General features: G+C 41.3%; 1 protein-coding gene across 1 annotated transcript; it reads left to right on the top strand.

Moving 5' to 3' along the window:
* The first annotated feature begins 584 nt into the window (after positions 1 to 584).
* Positions 585 to 21,420, top strand: DNASE1L3 (deoxyribonuclease 1 like 3). Its single transcript, XM_051979683.1, has 8 exons — positions 585 to 1,100; positions 8,500 to 8,588; positions 12,319 to 12,411; positions 14,199 to 14,311; positions 14,753 to 14,865; positions 16,141 to 16,298; positions 18,597 to 18,693; positions 19,398 to 21,420. Exons 1-8 carry the CDS (start codon positions 948 to 950, stop codon positions 19,521 to 19,523), a joined length of 942 nt encoding a protein of 313 aa, XP_051835643.1. The 5' UTR covers positions 585 to 947; the 3' UTR covers positions 19,524 to 21,420.
* Positions 21,421 to 22,558: the final 1,138 nt, after the last annotated feature.

Below are 22,558 nucleotides of genomic sequence, written 5' to 3'. Positions count from 1 at the left end.
TAATTTCCCCCCTTCTCCCACTCCTTCCCCTAGATGGCAGGTAATCCAATAACATGTTAAATGTTAAAATATATAACCCATAGCTGTTTAGCACAATGACTGGCACATCTCTTTTCAGTCATGTCCATCTCTTCATGATCCCAATTGGTATTTTCTTGGCAGAGATACTAGAGTGCTTTGCCATTTCCTTCTCCAACTCATTTTACAGATGAGGAAACTGAGGCAATCAGGATTCAGTGACTTGCCCAAGGTCACACAACTAGTAAATTTCCGAGGCAGGATGTGATGAACTCAGAAAAATGAGTCTCCCTGAAGCCCATCATTCTATCACTTCATCACCTAGACTGATACATAATAGGTGCTTGATAATTTGCTTCTCCGGTGATTGTTAAGATATCCCGTCACTAGGCTTTCCCACAGTAACCCTCTGATGTAAAAGTCATGATGCTAGGTGCTTTTCTACTGGTCCCCCCCTCCAGGAGGGTTCCAGGTGACCCCCTCTCCCCAAACCCAAGCCATTTCTGACAATCCTGGGAACACCAGAGAACTAGAAGAGGAAGGAAACAGGACTTGTGGAGATGGAGCTGTGTCAATAGCCGAGAAGATGAAAGGCAGCTGGGAACCTCTGGAATCCACACTAACCCTTCGTCATCTCTACCCCCCAGGATGGAGAAGGTTGGGGAGTAACCCTAAACAGATTTCCTAATGTGGAAAACGAGTGACAAGCCGTAATTAGCGCCGCTTAAAAGGCAGGAGATTCCCTCTGGGCAAGAAGCCTGTGACCTTCAATTCCTCAGAGAAGTGAAAGCTTGCAGAAGGAAGGAAGCCAGTTATTCCTGCTGTCTGCACCCTACAAACACCACAAGCTGCACCACCACTTGGCTGTGCTCGGAGCACCAGCAACTCGCCCGGTTGCACCTCGCTCCTGGCGGGAGAAGGACCCCAACATGGCAAGAAGACTGGGGGTTCCCCTGAAGCCGCTGCTGCTGCTGCTGTTCGCCCTGGACAGCAGCCAGGCCTTGAGGATCTGCTCCTTCAACATCATGTCCTTTGGGGAAGCCAAGATAGGCAACTCCAGGGCGATGGATGTTATTGTGAAGGTAAGCTCCCACACCTGGGACTTCCCTAGTAGTCTGGCTGCGCTCCCAGGAATCTCTCTGCCTCTAGACTCAAGCTCCGTCTGAATTAAGCGCCCCAGCCAAGACTTCCCTTTTCACAAAGCTGGGTCTAAGAGGGCTAGTGGGGAGTAAAGAGAAGCATACTGCAATGGGAGCCAGGGGTTGTGTGGAGTTTGAATCCTGATACATTTATGGGCTGTGTGTCCCTGGGCAAATTGTCCACTCTTCTCTGCTTCAGTTTCCTTATTTGCAGAATGCTGGGATTGGGATAATTGGTCACTTTAAGTCTCTTCCAACTCCAGAGCAATGATCCTATGCCCTTGGATTCTGATTGTGCTTATAACATTTGGTCACTTTTGACAAATTGATTAATCTCTCTGAATCTCAGTTTCCTCATCTAAAAAATGGATTTAGAAAGAAAGCTTAGAGAGGGCAGCCTCAGAAAAAGCTGGCTTCAGAGTGTGGATGATTTGGGTCCACTTCGCCCCTGATCCATAACTGACTATGTGAACTAGGTCACTTAGTCTCTTGTACCCATCTTTAAAAAGAGTACATCAGTACAAAGAGTGTCTTCATTACCAAGGAAGTCAGAGACTGGGTCCTCAGTGGAAATCTTGTTCTTTTTGTCCCCAAAAGGCAGAATAAGGAGCAAAGATCAGTGGAAATATATACATTCAGGCTCGATGGCCCCAAAAGGTAGAATAAGGAGCAAAGATCAGTGGAAATATTCAGGCTCAATGGCCCCAAAAGGCAGAATAAGGAGCAAAGATCGGTGGAAATACATATTCAAGCTCGATAACAGTAAAAACTTCTGCCATGTTGGCTGCCCCCATGTGCGGGGCGCTGCCTTAGGAACAGTTGATTCTCCTGCACTAGACATCTTCAAGCAAAGGTCCATTGGGACTTAAAGCTTGGACTGGAAGGTCAATGGTGTCCCTTCCAAATCTGAGAATCTGTGCTTAAAAGCTCAATCCCAAATACTCATACAAGTTAACTGAACTAATTAGTAGCTATTAAAGTTTAAATAATTTCTTCCAATCCACAGAGCTTCCTAATCATTTTCCAGGGTCTCCCTCCAGCCTAGGATGGATTATTGTTTGCTTGTGATATGATACAGCAATGACGTGGGGGTCCCCTGATTTTAGGGACGTTTCTGTTCTAACAATAAATCAGTAATCCTAAATCTCCTGGCTTTGGAGTCTGCCTCAGGACTTGCCACACTCCCAGTCTAAGAACGATAATGTGTCTGATTCAGAATAGATCACTCCTCAGCTCATTGCTGACTGATAATCTGGTCAATGAGCACCAAATTCTGGAGACCTCCGCTCCTCTGCCCTTCCTATGGACCATAGAATTAGGGTGTCAATAATAGAAAGCTGGATAAAGCTCGTTTCTTTGCTAATTTCATTTGGAACTTAGCCCACTTGTACAATTACAATAAAACTTTGCCCCTTGACTAGGAAATGGGTTCAAGCCTGCAAATTCTTTTGAGACACTCGTGACCCCAAACTTTTGGGGTCCCTTTCCCAACCTCAACACTCGGATGACGATCTTTGCTTTTCCATCATTTTTAGTCATTTTTCCTCCTGTCTGCATATAATTAGCTTAGATGCTCTTCTTCAAATTCTGCTCTTTTTTTGTGGGGGGGGAGGGGGGGAGGGGAGGGATCAGCTAGCAAATTCAGCTGAGCAGTAACAGCAATTAAGATCATCTTCTCCCAGAGTTAAGACCTATTTAATCTTGGGCTTTGGGGCTGGGTCTGAGCCTGTTATTTAGCCAATTGATAATTTTTATGGCATGAGAGGCACAATCATGCTAGGAGTAAGTAGAGAGGGATTCTATACAAGGAAAATATTTTCTTATTTTAAAATATAAAGGCCCCAATGGTTAACTCAATAAGGAGGATTTGTAGCCAGAAGGGACTTGGAGTTCATGAGTCCAACCTCATTTCAGAGGAAATGAGCAGTATTGAGTAACTTGCCTAAAGTAACTCAGGTGATGAGTAGCATTATCCCATTTGCTTATTCATCACTCTAAAGGTACTAGCTGGCTTTGGAGGTTTTATTACTTTTTTGTTTTGTTTTGTTTTTACATTTTTAGGTTTTACTGCTATTTTTTTTTAATATCAACTTCTGAAAATAGTTCCTCTCCCTCACCACTCAGTGAATTATCCCTTACAACAAAAAGGAAAAAAAAAACGAGTTGACGAAAAGTTCAGCAAAACTAAGCAACATGTGAGTTGGGAACGATGCTCTCTGTCATTTTTTTTTCCCTGAGGCAATTGGGGTTAAGTGACTTGCCCAGGGTCACACAGCTAAGTCGTGTTAAGTGTTTGAGGTCAGATTTGAACTCATCTCCTCCTGACTTCAGGGCTGATGCTCTATCCACTGAACCACCTAGCTGCCCCTATGTGCAATTTTCCATATCCATTGTCCCCCTCCTCTTCAAAGAAGGGAAGAGCACCCTTTCAGGACAATGAAATTACACAACTTTCAGTTTCAGGTTTTTGCTTGTCATTCTTTCTCTTTGCCTTGTGTAGTCATTAAATAGCTTTTGTTTCAAAGAAAGAGCATTTGTGTGTCCCAAGGATTCTCATGGAAGGAGGAGCCTTGGGACTCCCTGCCCAGGAAGCAAGACCTGGCACACAGTACTCCTCTGAGATTGATGATTCATGGGTTGCCCCTCGCCTACAAATCAAACTACGCCCAGTGTATTTACTGGTGATTCATGGCCTTTTCCACCTAAGCCTGTTTCTTGAATGAGTTTGCTTTTGTGATGTGTCTGAAATAGCATGGGATGATGGAAAGAGAGAGAGCTGGGGAGTTTGGAACCTGTTTCTAATGCCTGCTATCTATGTGGCCTTGGGATGGCCGAAAGACCATAGGATTTTGGGGTCACGGTCTGTACGGTCAAACCTGTGTGATTTGACCAAGTGACTTAACATTTTAACACCTCAGAGTCCTCACTTATAGAATGAAAGGGTTTGACTGGGTGATTTCTCAAGGAGTCCCCCACCTCTAGCATTCAGTGACTTTATGGTTTAAATTAAGTTCCTGAGAACAGGGATCTATGGGATGCCTTGTTCTGTACTACCTACTTTCCATAAGAAAATTTCCACAAATGACTCTCATGTGCTGGGCACTGCAGTGGGTGCTGGGGACATAAAGACTAAAGAAAATAGTCTGCTCTCAAGGAGCTTACTTTCTACTTGGAGATGTGGGGAGAGGGGACATGAAGAGTCAAGAACACAGGGAAAATCGAGGAGGGAGAAAATGCCAGTAACGAGGGCTTAAGATCCACTAAGATTTGGAGATCAGAGAAGGTTCCCTGGCAAGAGGAGCCCCTTGAAAAAAGACACTGGGTAGAGAAGGGGGAAAGAGGAAAGAGGGCACTCATGGCCTGGGAGGGGACACAACTTGAGTATATCAACCATGAACAGTCTGGTTTAGTTGGGATGTAAAGTACATGGAAGAGAACATCGTGAAGTAAAAGTGGGAGCCAGATCATGGAAGCCATTAATGCTGGGGGGGGGGGGAGGGGAGGGTGGACTTTGTCTGTTAATTTTATAGGCAATAGAGAGCCATGAAAGATTTCATAGCTGCCTGGAGATATCAAGCTATGAGAAGAATGGCAAAGTATCTGTTCCTTAGAATAATTAGAACTTGACTAGGACAGAAATATGTCCCCAAACTTCCCTGCTGGAGTTCTGATCTAAAGCAGTCAGGGTCCAGGGATGGGGCTGCATCAAACCATCTTTTCTCCCATGATCTTTCAAGCAGTCCTCCCTCACCCTCTGCTCTTAGAACTATCATTCGTGATGAAGGTCACTAGTATTTGTATAGCACTTTAGGATTTGCAAGGTGTTTTACAGATGTCATCTCAATGGTCTTCACAACATTCCTGGAAGATGGATGGTTTTGCAGATGAGGAAACTGAGGCAGAGTTGAAGTTAAGTGCTCGAGGCAGTTTTTGAAGTAAGATCTCCCTGAGTGTTACACAGTACTCTATCCTCCAGTCAGCTTCAAGGCTCAGATCCAATCCTGCTTCCTGTAGGAAGCCTAATTCTCCCCAGTGGTTAGCTCCCGCCCATCTTCGGAAGCCAGGAAAGAGATTAAGGATCTAACAGGAAAAAGCAGAAGCATCAGGGGAGTGAATTTCGCTTGGGGCAGATGAGGAAAGGTCATGGGTTACATCCACGGGAAGAACGTGAGCCATGGGCAGTTCCCTGGCAGATAAAACCCAGAACAGGGGTCAGAGCCAGCACATCCCAGCTCACTGAAGCCAGCAGTGGGTTACATCCATGGGAGGGAGGAGATTTTTGCTGTTGCTGGCTTTAAAAATGAAACTCTCTTCCAGAGGCAAATAGGAGACAGCCCCAGGGAAGAGCTAGTCAGTGGAAAATGGCATTTGCTGATCAGAAATGCATTTTATAATCACTAAAGTAATCCTTTCACAAGCAGGCTCACAATGGGATATGGAGGGCAGAATGTGGGCTTGGGCTTGGCAAGCTGAGGGCAGGATGCATCCTCTCACACTGCCAGCTGGGGGATCACCAAGGAAACAAATGCCTCTGAGCCTCCTTTTGTTCACTCCCAAAATGGGGGGAATAAAACTTTAGTGCCTACCTTCCCCCTCCTCCCAAGTTGTCATAAGACTCAAATGGTTTAGGACACTATAAAGCCTGTTGTCATTTCGATCCTGTCCACTTATTCATGGTCCCATTTGGAGTTTTCTTGACTGGAATGGTTTGCCATTTCCTTTTCCAGCTCATTTTACAGATAAGGAAAGTGAGGCAAACTGGGGAAAGGGATTTGTCCAGGGTCATACAGCTAGTAAGGGTCTGAAGTCAGATTTTAACTCAGGAAGATGAGACTTCCTGCCTCCAGGCCCCACACTACCCATTGTGCCACTGAGCTGCGCATAAAATAATTATTAAATTATTAAAACTGAAAATTTCACCAATCCTTTTAGGATGCTGTGAATGTGATACAGACATACCTACACACACACACACACACACACACACACACACGAGACAAAGTATATGATAATATGCATATATAATATGTATACCTATGTATTTGCATTGTATGCTTACACGTGTGTTTACATATAGGTAGATCTAGTACACTATTTATACATGTGCATTGTGTGTTGAAGTGATTTGAGAATTTTAAACTGCCATGTAAACATCTGTCATTGTTATTCCTATCAAAAAATCTGAACAAGTAATATGAAATGTTAATATATCCATATACAATATGTACGCTATATATTGTGTCACTTATATGTGTATTTACTAGATGTAGATCTAGTACACTGTGTATTTATACATGTGCATTGTGTATTGAAGTAATTTGCAAATTTTAAAACTACCATGTAAACATCTATCATCATTATTCCTACCCGAAAACCTGCAACAGGTGATATGAAATGTTAATATATGCATATATAATATGTATACCTATGTATTTGCATTATATGCTTACACGTGTGTTTACATATAGGTAGATCTAGTACACTGTGTATTTATACATGTGCATTGTGTATTGAAGTGATTTGAGAATTTTAAACTTGCCATGTAAACATCTGTCATTATTATTCCTATCAGAAAACCTGGAACAGGTGACATGAAATATCAACGAAGGGTTGACCACATTCATGGGTATTTGTCTCACCCTGATCAGGAAACAGGGACAGAAATATGTGTCCCCTAGGATTTGTGTCCTATGGCCGAGCCCTCCAAACCTGGAATTTCATTGGGTTAGGAGAGCTCTCTCTATAAAAACTCTAGCCCACAGCACAAAAAGAAGAGGTGATGGCAATGCTAAGTGATTGCTATTGGAAGCAGAAGGACTGACAGACATTTACAGCCTGACTTTTTGGCCCTCAGAAAAAACCTGGAGTCAGCCTACCAGCAGTTGGACAAAGGCAGTGTTTTGCTTCTTTGATGTAACCTCTTCCTTTATGCAGATAAGCATCAAAGTGCAACAGATTTAGAGCTGGGTCAGATGGAGGAAGCAAGGGGGTGCAACCCCCTCATTTTATAGGTGAAAAGGCTTAGCAGGTCAGAAGATGAGCATCAGTTAGAACCGGATCCTTACATATTGCTGCCAGATTAATTTTTTTCAAAAACAATGCTAGGTGCTTGTCAATTTTTCCATCAGGAACATCCAATGACTCCTTGTTACCCTAAGGCAATGTGATGTAGTACATAGAGAGCTGAGTTCATTCAGAAGAGCTTGGGTCCAGCTTCTGACAGATTTTGGGACTTTAACCTCATAGTGATCTGAGCCAATAGTATCCAACTCACATGGAAATAAGGGTCACTCAACTGTACCCAGAAATTCCAGGGTGAGGTGGGTGATGTTCTTTTTCTTTTGTATAATATAAGACGGTTCTCTGTGGGAGCAGGTTTCTTGGGGAGGTTTTCTGGAGGCAGCCTTAGTTTCGGTTAGGGTAATAATCACTCCAAATGCACCCAGGTGTTAAAAGTTCAGATCTCTTATTGCTTCCTCCAAAACAGCCCGGTTAGTTTTCTTGGTGACCTATCTCCCTCCTTGGTTCCAAGAGCTCCCTCCGAATGTCTCCAAATCCAAAGGTTTGTCCTTCAGCCTCCAGCCAGCCAAAGGCAGAAGATGGAATGAATCTGTCTTGCCTCCGAGAGAGGGCTTCTGGCTCTCAGTCTCCCAGAGTGCTCTGTGTCTGTCCCAGAGTGCCTCTGTGTCTGTCCCAAAGTGCCTTTTGGCCCTGAGAGCTTCTTGCTTATATGAGCTCTCTAAAGCTCTCTAAAGAAACACAAGCATTGTTTCTATCAGTTCCACTTTGTAACTTGTTTCAAGTTCTGGCCCATAACATCTCCTTGTAAGATCAGATCAATCATACTGAACCATGTTAAATTAGATTATTATTGTCTCTATCAACTCTAATGAGTTAACAGCTTTTAAGGATTCTAACAGGGTGGGAGGTATAGATTCAATTTTAAAAATATAATCTTATCATTTAATTGTTTTTTTATTCACTTTGTTAAAAATTTCATTATTACATCTGAATCTGGTTTGAGCTGGACTTCCCTCTAAACAATTCTTGAAGACTAGAAGCTTCAGAGGAAGTGCCCACCTGCTTAAGTGGGAATCCCCTCACTAGGGAGTTCTTGAACTCCATGGGTAACATCACCATTCTGTTCTCAGAATCACAGTATTTCATACTTGTCAGTATTTCACACATGTGTGTGCCCATCTTTTTTATCAGTGTCACTTGCTAGGCTCTCTGGGATAAATAAATAGACTCAATTTCCCTTGTTGCCATCACCTAGCTAAGAAATACTGAATGGGTTTCCTCTGATGTCCTGTTTTTGTTTGTTTGTTTGTTTTTGTCATAGATCATCAGTCGCTGTGACATCACGCTTCTAATGGAAATCAAGGACTCCCAAAACATCATTTGTCCCACCTTGATAAAAATGCTGAATGGGTAAGAAAACACAAGACTTCAGCCCCCTTTTATGTCAACAAATGAGGGCAAAAGAGATCTGAAAGAGGGAAGGAGGACAGGGACTGAAACACCTGGTCACATCTGCTCACATTTCCTAGAACACTTATATCCCAAGGAAAGATCTTTACTAATATTTTATTTAAAATTTTTGTATCAATATTCATCAAGGATATTCGTCTATAATTTTCTTTTTCTGTTTTGGCTCTTCCTAGTTTAGGTATCAGCACTATATTTGTGTCATAAAAGGTTCTTTGTCTATTTTTCCAAACTGTTTATGTAGTATTAGAATTAATTGTTCTTTGAGTATTTGATAGAATTCTCTTGTGAATCCATCTGGCCCTGGAGATTTTTTTCTGAGGGAGTTCATTGACAGCTTGTTCAATTGTTTTTCTAAAGGTTTATTTAAGTACTTTGTTTTCTCTTCTATTAATGTGGGCAATTTATATTTTAAAATATTCATCCATTTCAATTAGATTGTCAGATTTGTTGGCATATAATTGGGCAAGATAGCTCCTAATTATAGGAAAACCTTTAGGAACCATTCAGAACGAATATGCAAAGGTTAAAATCACAAAATTGAAAACAAGGAAATAGATAAGAGACTAGCTAAAGGAAAACAAAGGAAGGAAAGATATGAGAAGTCTATTTATTGAAGAATCAAGACACCAGAGTTTCCTCTCAAGCCGACTGTATGGTCTGGCACATCTAGCTTGTCAAAGACTCAATTTCCCCATTTGTAAAATGAGGCTAGATGGGCTTCAGCAAGAACATTCTAAGACTCTAGAATTCTTGAGAGGAGGAAGGAAGGAAGGGCTGAGAATAGTAAATTGGCCTTCTTGGCTCAAAGTCGAATTCTGCCTTCCCGAGAACCTGACACCATCTTCACCAAGCTTCCTCTTCTGGGTGCCACAGATCAGTCTCAAGGTGAAAGAGCTAGGAAGCTGGGCTGGAGACTTCTTCATGTGCACTGCTGGGTGACACAATTCTGTCTCATAGGACCAGATATTTTTAGTCCAAAGGACCCTTAGACACTAAGTCCAATGCTGCCATTTACAGATGAGGAGTCTGAAGACCAGTAAATGGAAAGGACCAAGATCCCACAGACAGGATCATGGGTATAAAGGCCCAGAGGGACCTTAGAGACTTATAAACCCATCCCTTTTATTTTATTGATAAAAAAAAATTAGTGATTTGTCCATAGGTAGTAAGTGGCAGGACAGAGATTTTTTAAGTCAGGGTGCTCTGATCCTAATTCAAAGTTTTCCATTATATCCTAGCTGCCTCCCATGGCCTCCATTCTCCCTCAGATCCCCTAATTGGGAAATGTTTCCCATTCTCACTTAACAGAAGTCCAGAGGTGCTTGATATATGTTCTCACAAGTACAGTACAGTATCCTTTTTAAGGAAATTGAATTAATGAGTCATTTGCATACAAATCATAAAAATAAGACTGGGCTATTCAAGTTATTCAAAACAAGCCTAGCTTTACATAAACAGGAAGTTGGAGTTCAATCTACTATGACCAAGTTCTGGGTTTGGTTTTTTAAAAAATGCTGAAAGCCCAAATTCTGCATGGGCTGCCAAGGGGCCCAAAAGTTCCCCAAAATAGAACTCTGAAGTTCTCCAAGACTCCAGATTCTGCACAAATAGAGAAGGGGACGACTGAGCTGGGATGCTACGCCCTGTTCCAGCATACATTTGGCAAACATGAACAAAACCAAAATCTCACAAGTTCAGGATAATAAGTAGAGTAGCTAAGGGGATGGAGAAAGGACAGATAAAGCCCAGAAGGAAGAAGGCCAGTTCCACTAAAAGAGTCTACAATGGTGATTATTTTCAGGCATTCATACAAAGCCACAGAATCCCAAAATTGGAAGGGATCTTAAAGTCTTCCAACCACAACAAAAATGGGCATTTTAACAATACTTTAAGAGCTTGTAAAGCTCTTTCCATTTATTTTCTAAATATGTAGGATGATAACAGAAATCTCTTTCACAATCCATCTGATAACTGGCTATCCAATTTGTTCTGAAAGACCTTCAGCGAGAAGGAGCCCACCACCTTAGAGATCACTCAAAGCATTTGGGTGTAATTCAGTGAGGTAGTTTTTCTTGATAGGAAGCCTAAATCCCTCTTCCACATGGCAGAGACTCAAACCCTTCCTTATACTGTAAGACTTAGGGGCCGTCTGCATCCAGAGAAACTATGGAGACTATATATGGATCACAACATAGTATTTTCATTTGTTGTTGTTGTTGTTGTTTGTTGCTTGTTTTTTTTTTTTTCTTTCTCAGTTTTTCTCCTTTTGACTTGATCTTTTGACTTGACATGACGGAGGTGGAAATATATTTAGAAGAATTGCATATTTTAACCTATATTGAATTAGTTGCTGTTCAAGGGAGGAGGGAGGAGGAAGGGAGGGAGAAAAATTTGGAACGCAAGGTTTTTCAAGGACGGATGCTGAAAATTATCTTTGCATGCATTTTGAAGAATAAAAAGCTACCAATAATAATAATAATAATAATAATAATATGTTTGTCCCATTTGCATGTAAAAACAATTGATATTTATTTTTAAAATTTTTGAGTTCCAAGTTTTCTGTCTCCCTCCCTCATCTTCCCCCTCCCTGAAACAATAAGCAATTTAAGACATATATTACTTTTTTAAAAAAACTGTATATTTAATTTTTTCCTCAATAGTATTTTTCCAGTTACCTGTGAAGATAGTTTTCAAAACTCATTTTTGTAAGATTTTGAGTTCCAAAATTTTTCTCTCTCCCTCCCTTTTTCCCCCCTCCCCAAGACAACAAGCAATCTCATCTAAGTTAACTTGTATTAACTTGTATTACTTTCAAGGAGAGAATAGAGCACCAGGCCTAGAGTCAGACCTGCATTTGAATTCTTCCTTGATGCTTGTGAGCAATCAGAAAAGTCATTTAATCACCTTACATCTCAGTTTCCTTATATGTACAATGGGAATAATAACACCTACAGTATCTAACTCAAGGATCATGAATCGATTGCTATGTGTACTTCTATGTGGACTCATTATCCCTCTTGTTATAATGTAAGCTTCCTATAGGGATATTTCATTCTCCAGCACCAAGTAGACTATTGTTGTTGAGTCATTTTTCGGTCTGTCCGATTCTTTGTGACCTCAATTGGGGTTTGCTTGGCAGAGATACTGGAGGAGTTTGCCATTTCCTTCTCTTGCTCATTTTACAGATGAGGAAACTGAGGCAAACAGGAACAAGTAACTTACCCAGGGTCATATAACTAGTAAATGTCAGATATTCCTGACTTTAGACCTGACGTTCTATCCATTATACCACTTAGCTGCCCCACTTGTTACATAGGTGCTTGATAAAAGACTTTTGGTTGATTGGAAAAGATCTCAGAAATCATCCAGACCAGTTCCCTTAATTTACAAATGAGGAAACTGAGGTGGTTAAGTGATTTAAGCATGGGTTATGTAGGAAATAAATATCAGACCGAGGACTTGAACTTCAACCCCCTTCAAACCTTAAAGCACTATCATTATATACCGCTCTTGTGATTAAGTGTCAAGATCTCAGACATCAGACTCAGAAAGAAGAAGCTAGAGAAAGAATAAAAGCACATAGTGGGTTTGCAGATGAGAAGACTAAGGACTCAAGATGGTGGGACAATGTTGACTTATGAAACTCCTGGAAAATCTTTCTGTCTTCTAGGAAATCCCGAAAAGGCACCAAAGACTACAACTGTTTAATTAGCAACCGGCTGGGAAGAAATGCCTACAAGGAACAGTACGCTTTTCTCTATAGGTGAGCACAGATTTCAGTGGGTCTGGGAGGTCAGTGATGTTAATGCTCTTCTTTTGTTGCTCATTTACACTCACTGATGCTCTCTTCTCAGCTCTTATCTGATATTCTTATCTGGATTCTTCTGTAACTCTCACTTTGGGTGACTTGACCCAATAGGCTGAAGTATTAGAGCAGTGGTTCTCAAACTTTTGTTTTCAGTATCTTTATCCTATTAAAAATTATTGAGGATCTCTCTAAAACGTTTTTGTTTCTCTGGATTATATTTATGACATTTACCATATTGGAAATAAAAACTAGTTTTGAATTTATAGACCCTTTTAGAAGGTTTCAGAGATCCCCAAGATTCTCTAGACCATACTTTGAGAACTACTGACTTAGAGGATCAAGTTCAATCCCCTCACTTTATAGATGAGGAAACTGAGGCACAGGGAGCTTACATCAGAGAAGTAGTAAATGACAGAATCAGGATTTGAAGGTAGGCCCTCTGACTCCAAATCCAAGGTTCTTTCCAAGGCCTCCATCTTTCTAGATCTGTCTCTTGATGTCGCATGGCTATCAATGGCAATATATATTTCTTTTCCTTTGACACTAGCTTTCAGTTAGAACCAGTTCTTATCGTTGCCATGACAATTCGCAAAAACTATCTTTAAAGATACAGGTGCATTTTTGGTGTACATTTGGTGAATGCTTTACCCACAATGGAAACCCAGGGATTTCCTGGTATCACAGGAACCCAGAACCCCATGTAGAAATGGCTTTTTTTAAAATTATAAAGCCTACCCCAGAGAGGTAGTGTAACAATGGATAAAAAGTTGAACTCAAAAAGCCAGGAAAAATATGGAAGGGAGAGGAAGTCCTATCTCTGAAATTATGGGTAATAAAAATTTTGGTCAAATCATTTAACCTCATGTGCCCTCAATCAAATGTTTAAGACTTTTAAGCTGCAGAGAGGCTGGATGACCTTCATTAGTAGAGGGTATTTGCTAGAGTAGCCGTGAAATCACAGGTCCATTTGCTACCACAGAAGACATCCCTTATCGCCTCTGCAAAATGAAGAGCGTGGCAGAGTAAATCACAGTTAGAGATCACAACTAGCACCCGCACAGTTTATGGTGTTTGTTGGATTATGTAGTATTTATTGAGGTTGACTGAGTTTGTGGAACAGCCTGAGAAGTGGATAGGTAGTTTGACCTTTGGCCTATTGGATTCTATTTACTATTTATTAAGCACCTAATATGTGCAAGTCACTGGGCTAGAAATGGGGATGCAAAGAAACATAACAATCCTCCCTCTCAAGGAGCTTACCTTCTGCTGGAATAAAATAGCATATAGTACTAAGTAGGAGCAATATTGTGCAGAGAAAGTCAAAATGGGTAGAGCATAAGGCTCAGGAAAGTCTGTATCCCCTGAGCTGAACTTGGAGGGAAGCTGGGGATTCTCTTGCTTTAGTTTTGTCAAGGACTTGGCTAACAAAGGACTAAACACCAGCTTCCAGTTTCCCAGCTAAGATGAGAGCACTACTTCTTAGTGTTCTCAAATACCAGAGAAAATTAAAGTCTGTCTGATGGTCCTCAGAGTTGATTAACGATTCGTTGTGGACCGTGAATCTTGTATCTGTTGTTTGATGACCAAATCATCTTTTGGTAAAAGGTCAAGCCCAGATCAGAAAATTATAGGTGCTTTCCCCCAAAGAAGATATTAGTCCAAAGTCTTCGTGTTTTCAAAGTGATTTATTAAAAATGGAAGTGGCTCACCCCAGATTTCTGTTTCCTTTTTACTTTATTTAGGGAAAGTATGGTATCTGTGAAGAAAAGCTATCAATATCATGACACCCAGGTTGGAGATGAAGATGTCTTTTCCCGAGAACCTTTTGTGGTCTGGTTCTACTCCCCTAAAACTGGTGAGTCAGCTAAGAGCACCAAATTTAGCAGATCAGATGATTATAGATTTGGAGCTGGGAGGGTCCTTAGAGATCAGAGCTCAACTTCTTCATTTTACAGAGGAAGAAACTGAGGCTCAGAAGGAAGTAACTTGCCCTAAATGTGCATTGGTCTCCTGACTCTAATCCTATGACTTCCCTAACTTGTAATGCATCCTTTGGTTCAGATTGATGGGAACGATCTATTGCACCTCCTCTGTCCTTGCACAAACTAGGTGCTTAATAAATAGTGAATTGAATTCAAGATGCCAAAGGTCACAGTCAAACTAGGTTGATCCTAAGCTGAGAAAACCATAATATTCTGATCAGTAATAAGGGGAATGTTGTTTTCTTTTTGTTGTATTTCTATGACCTGGGCAAGGGAGAGCTTGACTAAATCCCTGTTCTCTCCTATTCCCAAAGCTGTCAGAGATTTTGTGATCATCCCTCTGCATACGACACCTGAGACGTCTGTTCGAGAAATCGATGAGCTCTTTGATGTCTACATGGATGTAAAACGTCGATGGAAGCCTGAGGTCATTACTATCTCTGTCATGGGCTTTAAATGTTGATCAAGAGTTTGTATTTTATGGAGACGCAACCCCATAAGCCTTTGGAGTGACATGGTCAGGCCTGTGCTTATGGAATATCAATATGGCAGCTCTATGGAAGATATAGGTTCTCTAGGTTCAAAGATAAGAAGTCTTGATCTTGAAAGCAGCTATGTGAATGGGGAGAAAGGAATGGAAGCAAGAGATGTGGGATGTGATCCATATTTGGCAATTGATTTGATATGTTCAGGCAGAGAACATGAAGAGCAAAGAATGACTGAAATTGCAAATTTGGGGGACTGGAGAGATGGAGGTCCTCTTAACAGAAATGGAGAAGTTAGAGAGACAGGTGGGTTCCGAGGGAAAGAGAATCAGCTCATTTTCTGTTCTGTAGAATGTCAGAATCACGTGAGAATGCATAAGGCTTCTTCCCCTTCTAGGGAGTGTTTGAGATCATATATGAGGTTTCTTCCCTTTTGGGGATCACAAGCAACCTCTCTGGGCCCCTTTATATTAGGTGAGAAAGTAATAGGAGGATTTGGAAATCAGAAGAATTACCAACTCGCTGGAAACCTTGGAAAATAGGTGCTATTTTTACCTCCATTTTTACAAAGGAGAGAAACTGAGACTCGAGGAAGTTCTAAGTATTAGCCCAAAGCTTGACTCACTACCCCACATAACCGCTCCATGAGTAGCTTCTCTTGATCTTTTTTGTCATCCACAATTCTGGTTCTTTGGAGGCTGAGATGCTCCATACCTATCAGCCAGAAAGCACCAAGAAAACAGTGTGAAAAAGATGGGCCCTGTCTCAAGGAGAAGCTTTATGGCTGAGAGGGCTGCACAATGTTCCCCAAATGGTCTAGCCCCTTCTCTCCTGTTTATTCCCTATTCAGTTCTTGAGTTATTTTTGCACGCTAGAGCTGGAAGTGACCTTGGACACCATTTTATCCAGACCCTCATTTTTTCATTTGAGGAAACTGAGGCCCAAATGACTTGTGTAGGATTGCTGTACCTCTGACTCCAAACCTAGCACTCTTTTCTCTGTACCTAGGTATCTTGTCATAACTAGAACTAGTGGAGAATTTTAACTCTCATACAGGATGTTCTTTTTTGTTGATTTATATTTTTTAAGGAAGGGAAAGAAATCCAGTTTCTGTTGAGTATGGGGCATCACAAAGCTTCAGTTTTACTATGGTGGGTTATAAACAAAAACATCTGTAAAGTCTTTGTACTTCTTGACTCAATAAGTCTGTCTTTTAGAACTTCATCTTCATGGGAGACTTCAACGCTGGCTGTAGTTATGTCCCAAAGAAGTCCTGGAAGCAGATCCGGCTTCGGATGGACCCCAGGTTTGTCTGGCTGATCGGTGATAATGTGGACACAACAGTCAAGGAAAGCACCAAGTGTGCCTATGACAGGTGAGAAGCTCCCTCCCCACCCCAGCTAAATCCCTCACAATTTCTGTTGATTGCAGCTCCCCCAAAGAAGGGCTCCCTTGTGCCTGGCTTATTTCTGAGAGAAAATCAGAGGGGATGTGTGAAGGTCTAACACCCAACTAAGTAGTAAAGGCATCCAGATGAAAGACCAGCTATTCCGGGACTCTGAGTCGGCTCTAGGATTTATTCTAGTTGACGGCAAACTCAACTTCTGTGAGATTCTATTTTGTCTTATTTAGTCCAGAGAACAGTTCTGTCATTATTTTGTTTTTCTTACAAGGCAGTCCTCTTAGAGAGACTCCGCTTAGCAATTTGACCCCTGCCCAGGACTTTAGTGATCACCTCTGTTCAGTTGACACCTAGGTCTATATAGCAGCATCAAGGAGAAGCTGGGTGGGATGGTGGAAAGATCATGGGGTTGGGGTCAGAGAATCTGGACAGAATCCCAGATCTACCTCTACAGAAGAAGGAAGGGAAGGAGGGAAAAAAGGAGGGAAGGAAGGAAGGAAGGAAGGAAGAAAGGAAGGAAGGAAGGTAGAAAAGGAGGGAGGGAAAAAAAAGGAAGGGAGGGAGGGAGGATGAAGGAAGGAAGGGAAAGATACTTCAAGAGGAAGACTACACCTAGCCTTCATTTGAAGCTCCTCTAGCCAAAAGGTCACAGGAACATAGAGGGAGAGTTGGGAGGGACTTTGGAAGCCATGTGGTACAACCCTCTCATTTTACAGGAGACAAGACATCAGCCCAGGGAGATTCATTGTCCTTCCCAAAAGTTATATGGGTATTGACAGAAGCAGGATTTGAATCTACATCCTATGACACTAGTCTATGGTCTTTCTATTGTATCTCTGAATCAATTTGGAACCTTTTAAATGGAGAGGGTCCTGCAGAATACCATCATTTCCCAATCTAGTCCACATCCATCAGAGATTTGAGGAAAGGTCCTTTCTAGTATATGAACAAAAAGCCACCTCCTCCAAACAGTGCATGGGACACACCTGTCCTGGTCAGAGGAAATAACATTCTAATAGTTATGAGGTATCAGTTGTTAAGGGCAGTCAAATGGCTTTATTAACTGGGCCTGGAATCAGGAAACTTCATCTTCCTGGGTTCCTTCTGGCTGTGTGGCCCTGGGTAGGTCCCTTAACCTTGTTTGCCTCAGTTTCCTTATCTATAAAACGAGCTGGAGAAGATAATAGTAAACCAAGAAAACCCCAAATGGAGTCACAGAGTCAGACATGATTGAAAAATGATTGAACAATATCATTTGTTCATTACACCATAGCCAAGTTTGGGGTAGGATCATCAAAGACATCTTTTTTTTTTTTAATTAAAGCTTTTTATTTAGAAAACATATTCATGGGAAGTTTTTCAACAATGACCCTTGCAAAACTTTCTGTTCCAAATTTTCCCCTCCTTCCCCCACCCCCTCCCCTAGCTGTCAGGTAGTCCAATACATGTTAAATATGTTAAAGTATATATTAAATCCAATACATGTATACATAGTTATACAGTTATCTTGCTGCACAAGAAAAATCAGATCAAGAAGGAAAGAAAACCAAATGTAAGCAAACAACAACAGAGAGAGTGAGAATGCTATGCTGGGGTCCACACTCAGTTCCCACAGTCCTCTCTCTGGGTGTAGATGGCTCTCTCATCACTGAACAATCGGAACTGGTCATCAAAGACATCTTAAAACAGTCTTTGGAGTTCATCTTCCAATCAGGAAGTTTGGGTTTCTTTGGGGACCCTGGCTGCCTTCCCATCTGCAGACCAGTTTACAGAAACACAAACCCCAAAGCATCAAAATCCTCAGGCCCGAGGGTCTACTTCATCCCGGGAGGTCCGCCACTATCTGCTAAGTGTGCAGCTCTGCACATTTGCAAAGAGCTCACTCTCATTTCTCTTGTTCTGAGGGCTGGAATTTGTTTCTATTTTATGAGGCTCCTTGGTTCCTCTCAGGCTGTCCAGGGAATTTCCTTTGCAGAAGTAGTCACTGTGGGAAACCGGCATCTGCTGATAGGGAAAAGAGAAGTCTCCCCGGCTCCTCCAGCCCTCATGAGAGGAAATGTCCCTAGCCCTGGAGCAGCCATTTCAAGACCAAAAGTCATAAAGGATGAATTTCCCCCTTGCCCAAGGTTCCTCCCATTAAACCCAGCTGTGTCCCCATTCCGACCCGCTGGCAGGAGCAAAGACAGCCCTCTAAATATCCAATCAAGACCGTAGTCCAGAGACCGAGGAAGGCTTTGTCCAACTCAGTGGTCTTTCCTCCCTTGTTCCTAGGATCGTGGTCCAGGGCCAGAAGATAAACAGTTCCATTGTTCCGGATTCTGCCAAGACCTTTGACTTCCGAAAAGCCTACAGGTTGACTGAAGAGGAGGTAAGCCTGCCCTCTTGCATTTTCTCTAGGGATCTTGAGTTTGTTCCTGTGCACTCTCCCTTCTGAGGGCGCTGGGAAAACATTTGAAGTCGGAAGTCTTTCCATCCTGGAGTTGTTTAGAACTTGGGTCACCTGTTCTGACTGAGCTTCCATCTTGTCTTCTGTGAAAGAAGAGGTTGGAACAGGTGGCCTCGGAAGGTCCCTCCTGCCTCTGAGTCTGTTATTAGCCCGACGTCCCATGGAATCAGGGAGGACAGCCATCTTTGGCCCTTGGCACACAAGGCTGGCAATAAATGTTGGCCAAGATGGACCAAGGGTCTGTTCTGGTATTTCTAGAACGTGGGGAATTTCTCAAATTCTGAATTTATTTGGACCTAGAAAAACTCATCTTCTTGAACTAAAATCTGGCCTCAGACACTACCTGTATAACAAGTCACATAGTCCTATTTGCCTTAGTTTCCTCATCTGTAAAATGAGCTAGAGAAGCAGATGACAAACTACTCCAGTGTCTTTGCCAGAAAAGCCCCCAATTGTGTCATAAAGAGTTGGACGTGCCTTAGAGTTGGACATAACAACCACAAATAACAGGCCACTTTCTCTCTCTGAGCTTCAGTCCTTTATCAGCACAATAAGAAGAGTAGTAGAGGATCTATGCAGTTCCAGCCCTAAGAATCTGTGACTTATTGGTTCTTTTCTTTTCATAGGCTCTGCGAATCAGTGATCACTTTCCTGTGGAGTTTGAACTGCAGCCTGGGGAAAGCTTCACTAACCTTGTCAGATCATTTGCTCCCCAAAAAAAGAGAGGAAGGAAAAAGTCACAGCGTGGTTAGAAGCATGAGCTGATTCTAAATAACTCCCTCCTTTTATTTTCCTTTTTAATAACAAAAAAGCCCCATGGAAACCATCCAACCCATCTACGCCAGTTTGACTATGTTCCTTTGAGAGAAAAGGGGCTGGATTTAAAGCCAAAAGGCCACGGATTAAACCCCAGCTCTGAGACTTTTTACCCGTGTGACCCAACTGTACCTCCTTATCCTCAGTTTCCTCCTCTGTAAACTGAGAGAACTGGGCCAAAGTGACACCTGAGATCCCTTCTACCTCTACATCTAAGAACCTATTAGTGCAAAAGTGTTCATAACCCCTGACCCAGTCCACAGTGACAAAAACAAAGCTCCCTTACAAACCAAAATATTTACAGCAGTATTTTTTTATGGCAACAAATAAGTGGAAATCAAGTGGGTGTTCATCAGATAGGGAATGGCTGAACCAAATGTGGTTAAGTCAGTGCAGCAGAATATTATTTAGTGCAAAATGACAGATAACATTAAATTCAGAGAAACCTGGGAAGATTTGCCTGAACTGATGCACAATGAAATAAGAAGCAAAAACCAGTCAGTGACAACAGTATTAAAGAAAATATTTCTCAAAGGACAACAAATTTTTGAGTAACCAAAAAACCAGTAATGGTCCTGGACACCGGATAATAAAGCATGGGTATTTAAGGGCTGGATGTTTCCCACATTATCAGAGGAGATCACTCTATCAGTTGTTTTTGTTTTAATTGGGTTTCTTTGTTCATTCAGTTCAATTTAACAAGCATTTCTATGTGTGCCATATTCTGGGGATATGAAATCAATATGAGACAATCCCTACCCTCAAAAATCTTGCTGTTGAGCTCATTCTTTGTCACTGAGTGTTTGATTGAGGTTGAGGTTGGGATTAGGGAGGAAGGTCAGGAAGCCTAAGGGGATAAAGTATATCCAGCCATGACTGCGATTTAGAAACTAAAGGCTCTGTCTGGATACAGATTGAAGAATACTATTTTCACTGTTTTTGTTGTTTTTTCTTTCTTGTGGTCTTTTTCCTTTTATGGATTTTACTTTTACACCATGACTAATGTGAAAATATGATTAATAGGATTACATACTGTATAATCTTTATCAAATTGCTTGCTGTCTTAGAAGGGAGCAGAGGGAGGGAAGGAGGAAAATTTGAAATTCAAAATGTTATAAAAGTGAATGTTATGTATGGGACTACTTGCCATCTAGGGGAGGGGGTGGGGGGAAGAAGGGGAAAACTTGGAACTGAAGTTTTTGCAAGGGTCATTGTTGAAAAATTACCCATGCATATGTTTTGTATATAAAAAGCTATAATAAAAAATAAAAATTTTAAAAAGTGAATGTTAAAAACTACCTTTACATGTAATTAGAAAAAAATTAAATGCTATTATATTGAAAAAAAATTTTGAATTAGAAAATTTTAAAATGATGAGCAGGATACTCTTAGAAAAACTTGGACATCCATGAATTGATGCAAAGTGAAATGAACAGAACCAAGAGAACATTGTACATGGTAACAGCAAAATTGTTCACTGACTAATAGTGAATGACTTAGCTATTCTCAGTAAGACGATTCTGAGGTACTGATGATGAAAGATGAAATCCATCTCCAGAGAATGAACTGATGGAGGCTGAATCCAAATTGAAGCATACTTATTTTTTTTTTACTCTTTATTTTTCTTGGCTTTTTTGAGGGGGTCGTCTGTGTTTTCTTTCACAATATAATTAAGATGGAAATACGTTTCACATGTATACCTTATAACAAATAGCCTGCCTTCTCAATAGGTGGGGGGAGAGAGAATTTGAAACTTAAACTTTTGAAAAATATTAAAATTGTGAAAAAAATTTAAAAGAAATTAAAAGCATTAAATAAGACACACACAGCAAACACCTGGAATGAATGAATAAATGAAGGTAGTGTTTAGTACTTACTATATATACCATTATGCTATGCTACTATAAGTATATGTATACTCTATGTACATAGCCACTATGCTAAGTGCCTAAAATACAAATATAAGCAAGCAATACAGCCCTTGCCTTCAAGAACTTACTCTCTAGCAGACAACTACAACACATCAAGAACTTACCCTCTAGCAGACACTACAACTCACAGCTAAGGAGGCTGTTTTAATCTGGGGAGTTACAGAGATGGAGAATGGAGTCATGGAAAAGTCACCTGTCAATGACTTCTTCCCAATGCAGTGTTGATTCCCAACTGTTTCAGGAACAAGAGGAGAGGGGGGTTACATATATGGTGAGATGGTAGTTGGAACATGAAGCACAACTAACTAGGATGGTACAAACTCACTGTGGTGGTTCCAGAGCTAAAGGGAATAACAATCATATAACAGCTAATATTTATAGAGTACCTACTATGTGTCAGACGTTATTCTAAATACTTTACAAATAGTATCTCAGTCTCATAGCAACTTTGCGAGGCAGGAGCGATTTTCAACTCCATTTTAAAGATAAGGAAACTGAGGCAAACAGAATAAGTCACTTGCCTAGGGTCACACAGCTAGTTACTGTCCGAGGCTACATTTGGACTCAGATCTGACTCTAGGCCCAATGTTGTTCTGTCCACTGAGTCACCAGCTGCATATTATTAAGTGGGAAAATTTGTTTTTTAATTTATATTTTTAGAAAAGAAATGAAGAATAGGATGCTCTCAGAAAGACCTGGAAAAGTTTATATGAACCAAAAGAAAGTGAAAGGAGCAGAATCAGGAGAACATTTTATATGATAACAGCAATAGTGTCACTCAAAGCTGTGTCAGAAAGTTAGCAGGAGCAGAGTGAATGACGAGCAATCCCTATCGATTGAAAAATAACTGCTATAAAGATAAAAAATCGTCTATGAAGATAATATCAGCAGTGAGCAATCTATGTTAGATGGGAGGAACTCAGCAAACAGGAGAGGTCAGCCTTCTGCCAAGGGCACCAGCCATCGAATCAAGAAGACCAATTAACCCCCACCCCGATCACCCTTTCAGAATCGAGCATCCTGTCTTAAGTCTGAAGGCA

Source organism: Antechinus flavipes, chromosome 1, assembly GCF_016432865.1.
Source record: "Antechinus flavipes isolate AdamAnt ecotype Samford, QLD, Australia chromosome 1, AdamAnt_v2, whole genome shotgun sequence".
Lineage (NCBI taxonomy): Eukaryota > Metazoa > Chordata > Mammalia > Dasyuromorphia > Dasyuridae > Antechinus > Antechinus flavipes.
Note: the sequence above shows the minus strand (reverse complement) of the source record. Positions and strands in the feature narration are given on the sequence as shown.

Coding starts and splice junctions, on each gene's coding strand:
- DNASE1L3 (XM_051979683.1), top strand. CDS start 948: ATGGCAAGAAGACTGGGGGTTCCCCTGAAGCCGCTGCTGCTGCTGCTG. Junction 16,299..18,596: donor ACCAAGTGTGCCTATGACAG/GTGAGAAGCTCC, acceptor CCTTGTTCCTAG/GATCGTGGTCCAGGGCCAGA. Junction 18,694..19,397: donor ACAGGTTGACTGAAGAGGAG/GTAAGCCTGCCC, acceptor TTCTTTTCATAG/GCTCTGCGAATCAGTGATCA.